This window comes from Olea europaea, chromosome 2, assembly GCF_002742605.1.
Source record: "Olea europaea var. sylvestris chromosome 2, O_europaea_v1, whole genome shotgun sequence".
In the NCBI taxonomy this organism is placed as follows: Eukaryota; Viridiplantae; Streptophyta; class Magnoliopsida; order Lamiales; family Oleaceae; genus Olea; species Olea europaea.
This window is the reverse complement of record NC_036238.1, coordinates 6,929,871-6,941,991: the sequence shown is the minus strand read 5'-3', so window position 1 is coordinate 6,941,991 and position 12,121 is coordinate 6,929,871. Positions and strand designations below refer to the sequence as shown.

The window sequence follows — 12,121 nt, the reverse complement described above, 5'->3', positions numbered from 1 at the left end:
TTCAATTTTAGCTCTTACAAAGAAAAAATAAAAAAAATAGTTCAATCTAATGCGTCTTTTGCGTCTTTCTTTACTTAGTTCTTCATATATTTGATTGTTAAAATCATAGGAAGATGAAGATAGCGAGCTCCAAATAATTAAAAGAGACGTTGTCGAATTTCAATTTGATTTCTCTAAAACGAAATAAACTACACTACAGTAAAGTAACATATTTGGATAAAAATTTAAGTCAATTTGATTAAATTTGCTTTGAATTGAAAATTAAAAATAAGAAAATCATATTTTTGGGTTTGAGATAAATTAACTAGTTAGAAAATTTATTTAGAAAAATAAAATAATTTGACTTATTTAAAATAAATTAATTAAAAAATTAGGAAAATTCAATTTTTATTCGATTATTTGATTCTTAATCTAGAATCGAGAATCGAACCAAACTCGTCGATTATTGATTCAAATACCCATTTGAATATTTAACTTAAAAAAAATCGCTCGATTCGATTCAAGAGTTTTGTCCAATCTAAGATAAACTTCATGTCATAGCATTGAATTCTCACTAATATTTACACCACTCAAGTCAGACATTTTCATTTCCACTTTATCCACTTGCAAAATGCCCAATTATTTTTTAAATCAACTACTGAGTCTATATACAAACAAGCGCGTGAATCAATACATGTTTAGAATAATAAATCTTTAAGGAAAAAAAACACCATAACGAACTAGATGATTTTGGGATTCGATACTAGTTTGATCCAGTTCTCATCAAAATCAAACTGAACCAAACCATGTCGACCCCTATTTGGGGCTTTTAATATTATTGTTCTGCTTGTGCAATGTTCTGCCAATTTATGTAAAGAATATTGCCGATGTATTACTTGTGAAACCTCAATATAAAAGGGCTTATTAGCCACATGGAAATTGGCACATTAGATACGCCCATTTTCTCCTTATTTAACTATCATAACAGGGAAATTATTACTCCAACTAGTTCCACGAGCGAACCATAACACACCAGCAAAAACATGAATTATAAAATTTCATCAATAAATAATATGAACGTGTGACAAATACCAACATATAACTTATGTAGCTCCCTAACTCAATCAAGTTCTTTAAAATCTACAAACTAGAATTTCATGAAGATATAAAATCTGCAAAATGGGGCAAAATGGGGACATGGAAATAAAACCTAATAATAAAGAATTCTCTCTATGGACCATGGGTCGAAAGCCGAAGCCTCTCTGGGGCTTGCATCCTAACTCTGTTCCTTTTCGCGTCGATTTGCATATCCAATGGCAATCACAAACGCTTTCTATAATCTGTAAACCATTATTCCCTTGTAAGCAAGACAACATAGGCAACATCCATTGACACCCAAAATAATGTCCTTGGTCCTACCAGAAAAAATAGATGATGAATTGCTACTTTACAAACTAAAAATGAATCTCATGCCCAGGTGGGTTCGTCTATGGAATTGGGGATGCAGCTCCAAATTAAGAATTCTTGTATATCACCCTTTTTAGCCTGGTCTTGAGTTTATCCGGTTCCTCTCTATTGAATATCAACAAATTTCTATGCCTGCCAAACAAACCTTCGAGCAAAACATGTATGCTACCATCTTCTATCCACCATTTCCTTGGTACACCATAAATTGGTTGATTGTTACTCCAACATATGGCAATTTCTAATAAAATCATTAGAGTAGTTAACATACTTGGTCCAGAATGGACGGAGATGCTCAAAGCCGATTTCCAGCCATGGTTTCGACTGGCCATTATAGTGAATCACTGCCGCCTTTTTCACATTTTCAATGTCGGTCTTATTCTGATAGCCCAATCCAAGCATGTGCCACGAGGGATCAATAGGATGAACATGACCCCTGAATGCGATCAAAGCAGGAGGCAGAGTTCCAAGCTTCCACAATGTCAGGTTCGACTCCAGATTCTACAACAACGCACAATCTCAGAGTGAGAACAAAAAAATACTCCAAAAAACTGGATCAAACTCAATGGACTGTCTAGAAAGTTGTATCTGCCTCTTGAAATTTTTAAGTGTAAGAGTCCCTTTTCAAATTATCACTCATAGAAAAGACATAAGATACATTAGTTAAAGAATAAAAACAACATTTCAAAGACACGATATCCCCCAAGTAAACATGTAGGCAAACCACACAATTTAACAACATACAAATAGTTGTGGGTTTGTTAGAGCCAAATAAATTCAAGGGTAAAAATCAAAGCCACGTTGAAGCTTTTTCTATGCTACATAGTAAGCCAAAAGAATACATGTCTACAGACTGCAATGCAATGGCACACAGAGTTAGAATCTTACGAGAAATCACAATAATGACATCAATCTGTATAAAACATTTACAACTCTTGCAGATAAAAATGCTGGACCTTCTACTTGTCGACATAGTCCACTTATTCATACTCCAAATTAATGTAAAGCCAGGAATAACCAATGGTCCAATACCAAGCAATTAATAGATTAAGACTGTTGTGAAGAAAGTATAATTAGATTTTACCTCTTTAAGCCACGTGTGATAAGTGTCTCTAATATTTGTCTTTCGCCATGCACGCAAATCAAAGATATTCATCCCATAAGCCCATGCGCATTCATCGGGATTCAAATTTTTTGCTATAAGCAGATGGGAGAAGTTGAAATAAGTCCTAAATCGCTTAGACATCACCCACTCATCTTCACCTTTACAAGTTTCAACAGCTCCATTAACTTTTCCATTAAGATCAATTTCCCAGAGAGGAGACAAATCACGCTGAATTACAACATCATCGTCTAAGAAAACCAACTTGTCAAGATTCGGGAAGAGCTGCACCAAATAGAAATAGAATATTTACAGCAGAGCATACAGAAAAGGACAAATGAAAGGGAGAAAAGAAATTTTTTTTATGATATAATAAATTTAAGACGTACGGTAATAAAATAAACAGAAAACTGAGGACAAAAAGAGAACTTACGACACCCTCAGGAGGTAAAATCTCGTCCATCCACGATAAACCAAGAACATAATCCTTGTTAAAATTGCGAGGTTCTATATACTCAATTATGCGTCAAAAATTCTCACTTAGTTTTGAAGGCTAGTCAAGAATTCAAAAGTTGAAGATATACCAACCGAGCTCAATGATTGAACTCCAATAAATTATAAAGAACATAGAGAAATCCTAGCATGAAATAAAGCCAATTAGCTTTGTGCATAAGGACGGCAATGAAGTATGTCTCAAATTGCTTATTTAAAGGCATTATGTTCTATCCTCTCCCAAGCTCTCAGCTCTCATCGTTAGTTGTCTGGAGGACTTAAACCCCGTACCAATATATTTTACAGATTTATCATGTAGATTCAAACGAAACAGGGTGGGACAAAAAGATGTTGCAGTTTGTCAGATGGCATCAGCATTTACATATTTTACATGTGGATAACATAGATTAGGGCCCAACCATCAGAATCATTTTTTATACATTTCCAAAGCAACGAAAGCATGATAAGACATGCAGGAAATGTACGTCCAATGACAAGATTACCTCCGGGAGATATATACGGAGATGATTGAGCAATGAGATGTACTTTGGACTTCTAGCTTGCAGTTTTGAGGCAAATTTGCGTGGGGTGGTGGTGTCACTAAGATTGGCCCCACTGACATGGTTTCCATGGTAGTAATTCTGTATGCCATAGTGGTTCTCCACAGCTTCAAGAACTGGAATGTTCTCTCTCGTTAACCAATCAAACTGATGAACACTTTTCACTTCTATTATAGCAGGAGAGACAGGATTGAGGGCGAACCACGAATGCATGCCTGCATATGTTTTCTTGTCAGTTATGACATGGAAAACAATCTTTTCAGGCTTTAGAGATGACTGGACAGCAGATGTGACGACAACTGCGGCAGCCAGAATGTTGTCAGTTGACAATACAAAGTGGTAGTATGAGTTGTCGGAAAGCAAAGGGAGTAATTCTGGTGAAGGCAGCTGTTTGCGTGCGTGAGCATTCGAAGAATATTCATCAGTTAGCCTCAAAGAGAAGCAGTGAATGCCCTTTGGAATCGCACTAGCTGCAAAGTGTTTGTTCATTAGCTCTGAAAATTTCAACTCCCTGATCTCCCTTTCAGATCTCTCCATCTGTTGGGCAAAAAGGGCAAATATTATTAAGCTGAACATCACTCGTGAAAAAAAGTTTCTGTATGGTGCAAAGAATTCAAATTAATAATCATATGTACAATGCCATGATTATAATTGTTCTAGTAAAGTACAATAAGCAGTTATGTTTCAAAAACATCAAGACAGACATGGAAATTTTTCTCTAGTTCTTTCTACAATTTTCCCTTGACCTCTATTCCCTTCTCAGGCTTCCACTCAGCAGATTCTGATGTTTTGGCTTCTTCATATTTCAGAATTTGAAAATAAGTGGACCTATCTGATGAGGGCATTTCTTAAACTGTCCATCGACAACATATTTACACACAAAAGATTGACAACACAGAAGCTGCAACCATGACTTAAAGACATATGGTGAAGAGTACAAGTCAAGCTCACACACAAGAGGAATGAAGATAGATTTTTCTGTTCCTCTCGGAGCAAAAGGCAATGGTTACAAAATTCTTCGTGAAAGGGATTCCACTTTCAAGTCTGTGTCAATGGTTACAAAATTCTTCGTGAAAGGGATTCCACTTTCAAGTCTGTGTCTGTAATGAGAACATGGCCGATAGACCTAATCTGCCTCCAAAAAGAGCATCCTACTCAAATCAATCCCTCAGCATCCCATACACAACCACACCCAGCAACCATTTTCCCCATACTGCATTCTCTCATCTTTTTATCCATAAATCTTTAGAATTTCCAGAGGAAGAGCAGTTTGCATCTTATCTTTAAGTTAAAAAATTAATCTCACAACTGTTCTTCATAACTTCCAATTCACATATTTTAAGAAAATATCGCCTGAAGAAACCCATTATACTGCAACCAATGGATGTGGGTAGTGGAGTACAAAACTCAATTGCTTATAGGATAAATATCGAGAAGAAAACTGGAAAAAGAATAAATTATTGATTCTCACTGAACTTTTAACAACGGTGCAGTCTGGGACACAGTTAATTCAATTTGATGTCAAATAATAGAAAGGCCATAACACAACGATTCCTCTATCACATTATCATAGTCCTACTTCCATCTTTCACATGCCCCAAAATAAGTATTATCAAATAAGTTGTTTCATGTCCTTACTAGGATCTTTAGTCTTGGTGTGATCATGGAAACCAAAAAGTAAAGTTCCAACTAATGGGCAAAATAATTTAGATGGCCTCTGTTTGGTGTCAGGGGAAGGGGAAGGAGGGCTAAACAGACTCTGAAGTATCTTTTTCACAAGCAACACTTGCAAAAACTGGTAAAATATGGGGGCCTTTCTCATAAAAAAGTAAAAAGTTCAAAAATATAATGCTACACATGAGACAAGGGGCACAAGCATATAAATATAAATGAAATTATTAAGAGAAAGCGTTAACATGCAATGCATACCATTGCTTTCAAAATCAAAGCAAAATCTTTTGCACTGTGCTTGTTGTTTTTCATTTCAGAAACAAGTTGACTAAAAGACTCGGGGAGCTTCAAACCATCTGGGACTTTGTCAGAGTTCACTTGATTGAGGATCTTAACAAAATCCTTGACCAACCTCTGCCACAACAGCAACAATAAAAAAGTTTCACTTTATTATTTAAAACATAAGTAATATCTTAAAATCAAGGAAAATGATATGGGCATAATGTAAACAATCAAAGAAATGCAAACTGACTATATATATTTACCCCTGAATCGTCAGCTTGGCCGAGAAGTTTTGGCCCCAACCGTCTTCCTAAACAATCTGAGAATGAAAGAAAAGAATTTAGACCATAAATTCGAACAAGTGCATTAATAGGTAAAATATATAAGGGATTGGACTAAAATCAAAACTTAGATGCAAAATGGGGCAAAATATAAAGAAAAGGGAAGAGGGTGTATAACCATATTGTGATAACAGAAATTTACAGACAATCAGATCAACGGAGATTTTTTATTCCTCCAAATTTAGAGACATGTAGGATTCCAAGTTACTGTACCGGTACCATGAAATTACATAAACAACATAATCAGATAAACTGATGGTCAGGGCTATGCTGATAGAGACAATGGTAATAGCATGATAGCACCAGTACAAGGAAGTAGCAAAAGATGGCCAAGTAAGCAAAAAAGGTGGATGATGTTGTCAGGGACTGCAACATGAAGAATTCAAAAGCATACATGATCTAATCATTGAAAACTGACCGCTCAAATACGTGGTAGGTTACCTCAAAATTTTCTGAAGCAGACAAGATGTATATCAAATTCAGTCTTCAATGAAGTGAGAGCTCTTCACTATTTTCTTCTAAACATGCACACACAAGCACATACAAAGACACGAGACATTTTAAAACTGGGGCGCTACACAAAAACCAGCTAAAATAATTCAATAAAGAGCATCCAAATAAAACCCATAAAACAAGTACTAGAATCAGCCACTTATGTTTACAAAACACTCTTGATCCATATTAGTAACACTGGAGTAACTGATTTCGTGCAATAAAGAGGCTCCATATGTAAATTTGCTCAAGCTGACAATTTCAGATCCCCCATGTATCGTATTAACTCTATAATTTACAGAGCAAACAAATCACAAAAACTAAGCAATTCCCAACATAACAGAAAGATAAGAAAAGTAGATATTAATCAGCCTAAGCAATAAACATCTCATATCATCGAGATCTAGGTAACCATATTGCAGAACCAATCCTAATAATTACTTGATATAAAGCCAAATTCAATATTTATCGAGGGTGGACTGTACCGAATGAGGAGCACTTGTTGACACCTTCTAGGGTGACGAGGGCTGTAAGAATGAAAACAAAAGGCAACAAGAATGCAAGTATCAAAATGGTGTGGAAGAGCGTGCGGTAAGAGATGTGGCGAGGTGCGACCTTGATCTTCATCAAATCGCCTCCTCCTCCATTGACATTTCCACCACTACTACTCGACGATATCGTTATACTTCTCATGCTAGGTGAGAAGTGCAGCTGCATCTTCTTCCTACTCCGCCACTGCTCTTCTCCTGCACCACTTCCCTCTTCCCCTTCTCAAATCAATACAATCAGCTACCTCACCACCACCACCGCTGCTATTTACAATCCCAAAACTAATAATCTTTTCCTCCTTTCGGTCCGTATAATTCTTCAAAAATGATGCGATTCTCAACATCAGATCCGCAGCTAAAAACTTTCAATAATCCTGATTCACCACCGTGCGGTGCCTTCCACCGCATTGGATTACAATTCCCGAACCAAAAAATCCCGCCCAATCTGTTCACCAAATGTTTCCTTTTCTCAATCTAATTCTATATTTATAGGTCTCTATATTATAGAAAACAACTGTAAGGAATCAATCAATTAATGCAAACCAAATAGTCAAGGAATTATCGTAATAGGAAATAATTATATGTATATATTTGCAATAAATTTTGCAGCTTTTATTGGTTGAAATGAATCCCTCCCTCTCTTAGGAACGGAAGATTGAATACAACGTAAGTATTTTCGTGTAATTTGTAATATGATTGGCCGACCGTCCGATCTAACAATAAATTTCCTTTTTTTCTTAAATTATTATTAACATACCGAAGTACAAGTAGGAGAAGTATTCCACATATTTTAAACCGTGTTTGTCATGGACTAAATATTAAGCCCTATTTGGCCCGACGGCCCGTTAAATTAAATTTTATTTTTTCTCATGAATTTTCAATCACACAATTTTTCATAAAATCGTATTACGCATAAATCGAAAAAAAATTATTCTTTTTCTACCACTCATTTAAAAAAAAAAAAACTATTCCACCCATTTTAATTTAAAAAAATAGGAGCCAAACGGGTGCTAAATTCACGTAATTTTTTGTTTTCAAATTTACACTAGGAGCATGGTTGAAGAATGGTATAATTAAAATATGATATTTTGATAAAACTAGTCAACGTTGAAAATGCTTTATAAGTACTGTAAAAATAATATTTGAATATGTTTGAATGTTAATTAATTTAAAATTAATATCAAGGAATATATACGTGATAATGAATCTTAAATCATTTATTTAATTTTTAGTTAAGTAAAACACGATGTTAATTATTATATAGTGACATGAATAATGAAATGCATGATATTAGAATGCATAAATGAAGATGAATATTAATTAAATTAATGTGAATGTTAATTAATTGAGAATTATAGCTGACAATTCGTACATTAATGAAAGTAAACAGGTGAAATGAATCTGTCAAATGTACTTTTACATTGATAGTAACTAAATAAATTTAATACATATTGAAAAACAAAAAGTATGGTATTATTAAAATAATTGAATTACAGTAAGGTAAGAATCATCAAAAAAATGATTTTTACTTAATGTGATATTTAATATATTACAGATAAGTCATAAAGAATCTTTATCAAACATAACTCAGTAACTTTTTCACTTTTAAATGATTAAGAAGTTGCCCAAACATTATTACAATCTTCTTTTTTAATGTCAAATACCAGAAGCTACATGCAAATTTTCTTAGGTTCGTCAGTTATATTTGAGGATTACATCGTCGTATTTGTTTCCTTCGTTTTCTTATTTTACTGGTACAAATAAGTAACTTACTTCAACTTAATTAATAAAAACGAATTTTATTTTAAAACTTAATTTTTCTCGTAGTTAAACCTTTTTTTGCATTGTAAACATTTTAATATGATTGACAAAGTTCTTGATGGAAGAATCTAGGATATTTAGAAAGAATCACAATAATTCTTCAATCCTAAGGAAGTAGCTCCATTGGAATCCAATAAACAATATCAAATACTTGCAAATTTATAATTTTCTGTAAATCATTATTCTTTAAATACCTACACCTTGGGTTTGGTTAGCCGATCGATAATTAGGTGTGGTGCATTTTTTTTTAGCTAAGTAGGGAAAATAATTCTTAATTTTTTTACATTTCGGAGGGTTATAACTGAAAATATCATTGTTTTTGATACATGAGTTCTTATAAGTGACTCAATAGGATATACTGACCTATTTTCTAATTTTTGGGTAACAAATGTTCAGAGCCTCTTTGGAAGTGATTTTGAAAATTGATTTTTTTACCGTTAGGAAAAAAGTGGGGTCTACCTGTAAGAGAAGAAGTCAAATATGACGGCTGGAATAGTGAAATAACGATCAAAAAATTAATTTTTTGGAAGAAAAAATCGCTCCCAAACAAAACCTCAATCTACAAGGAATCATTCAAAATGTTTCTAGTGCGGAAATGTTTTGTTTATACTGTCATTAAAAGATGAGTCTTTTTCTTATTGCCACATAAAAGAACTTTCCACATTATACTATAAAGTCTTGACAACGAATGATTCTAAAAGCTCATATATATTATTATTTATGATATCAATCCGATTTAAGAAAGTTTAATGTAAGTGAAAATGACACATACATTTAGAACCATTAACAAGACTATGAAAGGGGAATGGATTAAATCTGTAATATGATTTAAATTTTGCAAAGTTAATAGTACATTTTGTTTGTTATTTTCAAGATATTTTCAGTTTTCGGATTTGCAAAATATCCAAAATTTGTTGGGTTTGATATTTCCGAAAATACATTTTTGAAAACAAAGTTAAACTTATAACAAAAAATTCAAAACGCATTTTTGATATTTTGACTGCTTTTATTTAAAATATTGAAAACATTCAAAATATGAAAAACGAGCGTTCAAATAAAATTTTATTTAAATAAAATATTAAAGAGTAAAAATTCTGAAAAAAAAAATTTGTTCAAAATATTAATTGAAAAAATCTTTAAAAAATAAAAAATTGAAAAATAGAATATAAAATTCTTAAGAAATATAAAATAATAAAATTCTGAGAAATAAAATAATTAAAAATTCTAGAAAAAATAAAAGTTGTAAAAATAAAAAATAAAAATAGTTCAAACTTTAATAATTATTTACATAAAAAATTTTAAATAAATATATTTAAATGATCACAAATAAAAATATTCTTAGTTTACGTCAATAACTTTTATTTTTATTTCCTATGTTTTAGCAACTTAATTCATTACTTTTTTTTTTTGTTCACTTTTGTAGCGGGAAAAAATATTGTAAGAACCACCAACTTTAAAATGCATATATTATTTAATAACATATAACCGTAGAATTGTTTTGTTTTACTGAATAATCAAATTTTATGGAATAAAATGTCATAAAACAATTTTTCAAATTTTCAAATCAAACATTTTTTTTCTATTTTTCTGTTTTAAGAAATAATTTTTGAAAATGACAAATCAAATGTATTTTTTCGTAATATTAAAACAGACTCTCAAAATGATAAATAGAAATTGAACTCAAAAGTCAAATGAAACTGAAATCCAAACTAGGTGAACCCTAAGCAATTAAGGATATTTTAATGCACGATATGTTATAGAAAAACCTTGTTAGTGTCGACATATGGCGATGTCCATTGTCAAATGCCAAGATGGTCTTGCAAAAAAGTCAAATTTCATATGTCCCATGCTAGAGCTTGCAAATGAGGAATTGAATTTAGATTTGTCGGCCCTGGTTTTGTGTTATTTTATTTTATTTTATCTAGTTAGTACAAGTACTAGCTCTCTCGAGAAAACACGAGTGTAAAATTCACTTAGGTATAAATTGACCTCATTAATCATGTTTTTGTAGTCGTGATTTAATTCTTGTGTTGAGATTAATCTTTTTATTTTTTATGCTGATCGTAAAATACTGATCAACAAGTTCCTTTCATCTACTCAGAATTTTTCCCTCATAAACTCTCTGATTAAAAAGTTAAAACAAGGATAAGAAGAGAAACGACTATTCAAAAAGAAGCTGCTAAATTTTGCTTGTCCTTCTTCTTCCCTATTTGTGTGTATTTATAGGTTTCTAATCAGACCTCAGAAATAAATGAGTTTTTAGTTGATGACACTTGGCAATAATTCATTAGCTGGCTTCTTTTATTCACCAATCTAGTCTTCATGCTTTTGTTGAAGTATATTGGCTCGTCTCTCTATGTTTAAGGTCGTTGATGAGGTTTCATGCTATTAATGCTTATCAGTCTTTATTCTGAGTACATATTAATTTCAAAATGCTTTCTCAAGCACATGGGATTGCTTATGATCCTTAATAAATATTTATTGATAACAAATAGTGTTACGGCTCTTCCAATGAGGCTTTAGGCATTGTCAGGTGGCAGCCGCGCAGCAAAAAGGCCCTCAGCTCGCACTCCACATTATTATGTGCATGTGGCAATTGGTCGAATCCCTATTCAACTAATCCTTAATGTGAGCCGATCCTTCGTGGATGAGGCGAGAGAGATGGAAGGCATATTGGGGAAGATCTTTGTACAAGCTCTTGTAGCAAAGGGATGATGTGACAACTCATTGAATATGTAGCTCTACTCAAATCAACAAGTTAAATCTAGTCTTGTATGTCAGGTCTAGGGCTACAAATGGTCGTAACATTAAATGCACGTGAGCTCAAATCTAATTGATTGATGCCTGTGAAAAGAGTCGATCGATGCCTATGAGAAGAGTTCCCAGACATAAGGATGAGGCAACGTTTCTCTTCATTTAACGGCACTTGCTCATCCTCTTCTATTATAAAAACTCACATTTAGCGTCATTTCAAAGTAATGCAAGTTTAATCTCGCAAGCTATAACTTAGTCATATCACTATTTTAATCTTTATTATGAAAACTGACCCTCTTTTTACATTGGGGCTCACGTTTAAAAGCCTTCCACACTTATATATCTACTTCTCCTACTGACTTGATCGTAGAAGAGTGCGCAGCCAACTCCACCCGCACCAGAGAAGGTTATGTGCGGCTAATAATTTGTCCTAGTGTGTAGGAACATGGCTTATGTGGACGTAAGAGGTATTGGGATCTGTTGGCCACCTTAGAGATACAATTTTTAGGTCAACAGACTAGTGTCGTCTATGGGAAACATACTACAAACACGAGCACCCTAGTGGTGGAAGCCATCAAAACGAAGTTATCCTACATCTAAACTTCAAAGAAATGT

At 33.2% G+C, this 12,121-nt stretch overlaps 1 protein-coding gene across 1 annotated transcript; it reads right to left on the bottom strand.

The window, feature by feature from the left end:
* Positions 1 to 1,017: 1,017 nt before the first annotated feature.
* Positions 1,018 to 7,592, bottom strand: LOC111410054 (probable galacturonosyltransferase 13). The gene is made up of 6 exons (XM_023040219.1): positions 6,869 to 7,592; positions 5,814 to 5,869; positions 5,527 to 5,682; positions 3,541 to 4,134; positions 2,528 to 2,830; positions 1,018 to 1,944 (listed from the first exon to the last, which is right to left on the bottom strand). The coding sequence occupies exons 1-6, from the start codon at positions 7,098 to 7,100 to the stop codon at positions 1,663 to 1,665; spliced, it is 1,623 nt and encodes a 540-aa protein (XP_022895987.1). The 5' UTR covers positions 7,101 to 7,592; the 3' UTR covers positions 1,018 to 1,662.
* Positions 7,593 to 12,121: the final 4,529 nt, after the last annotated feature.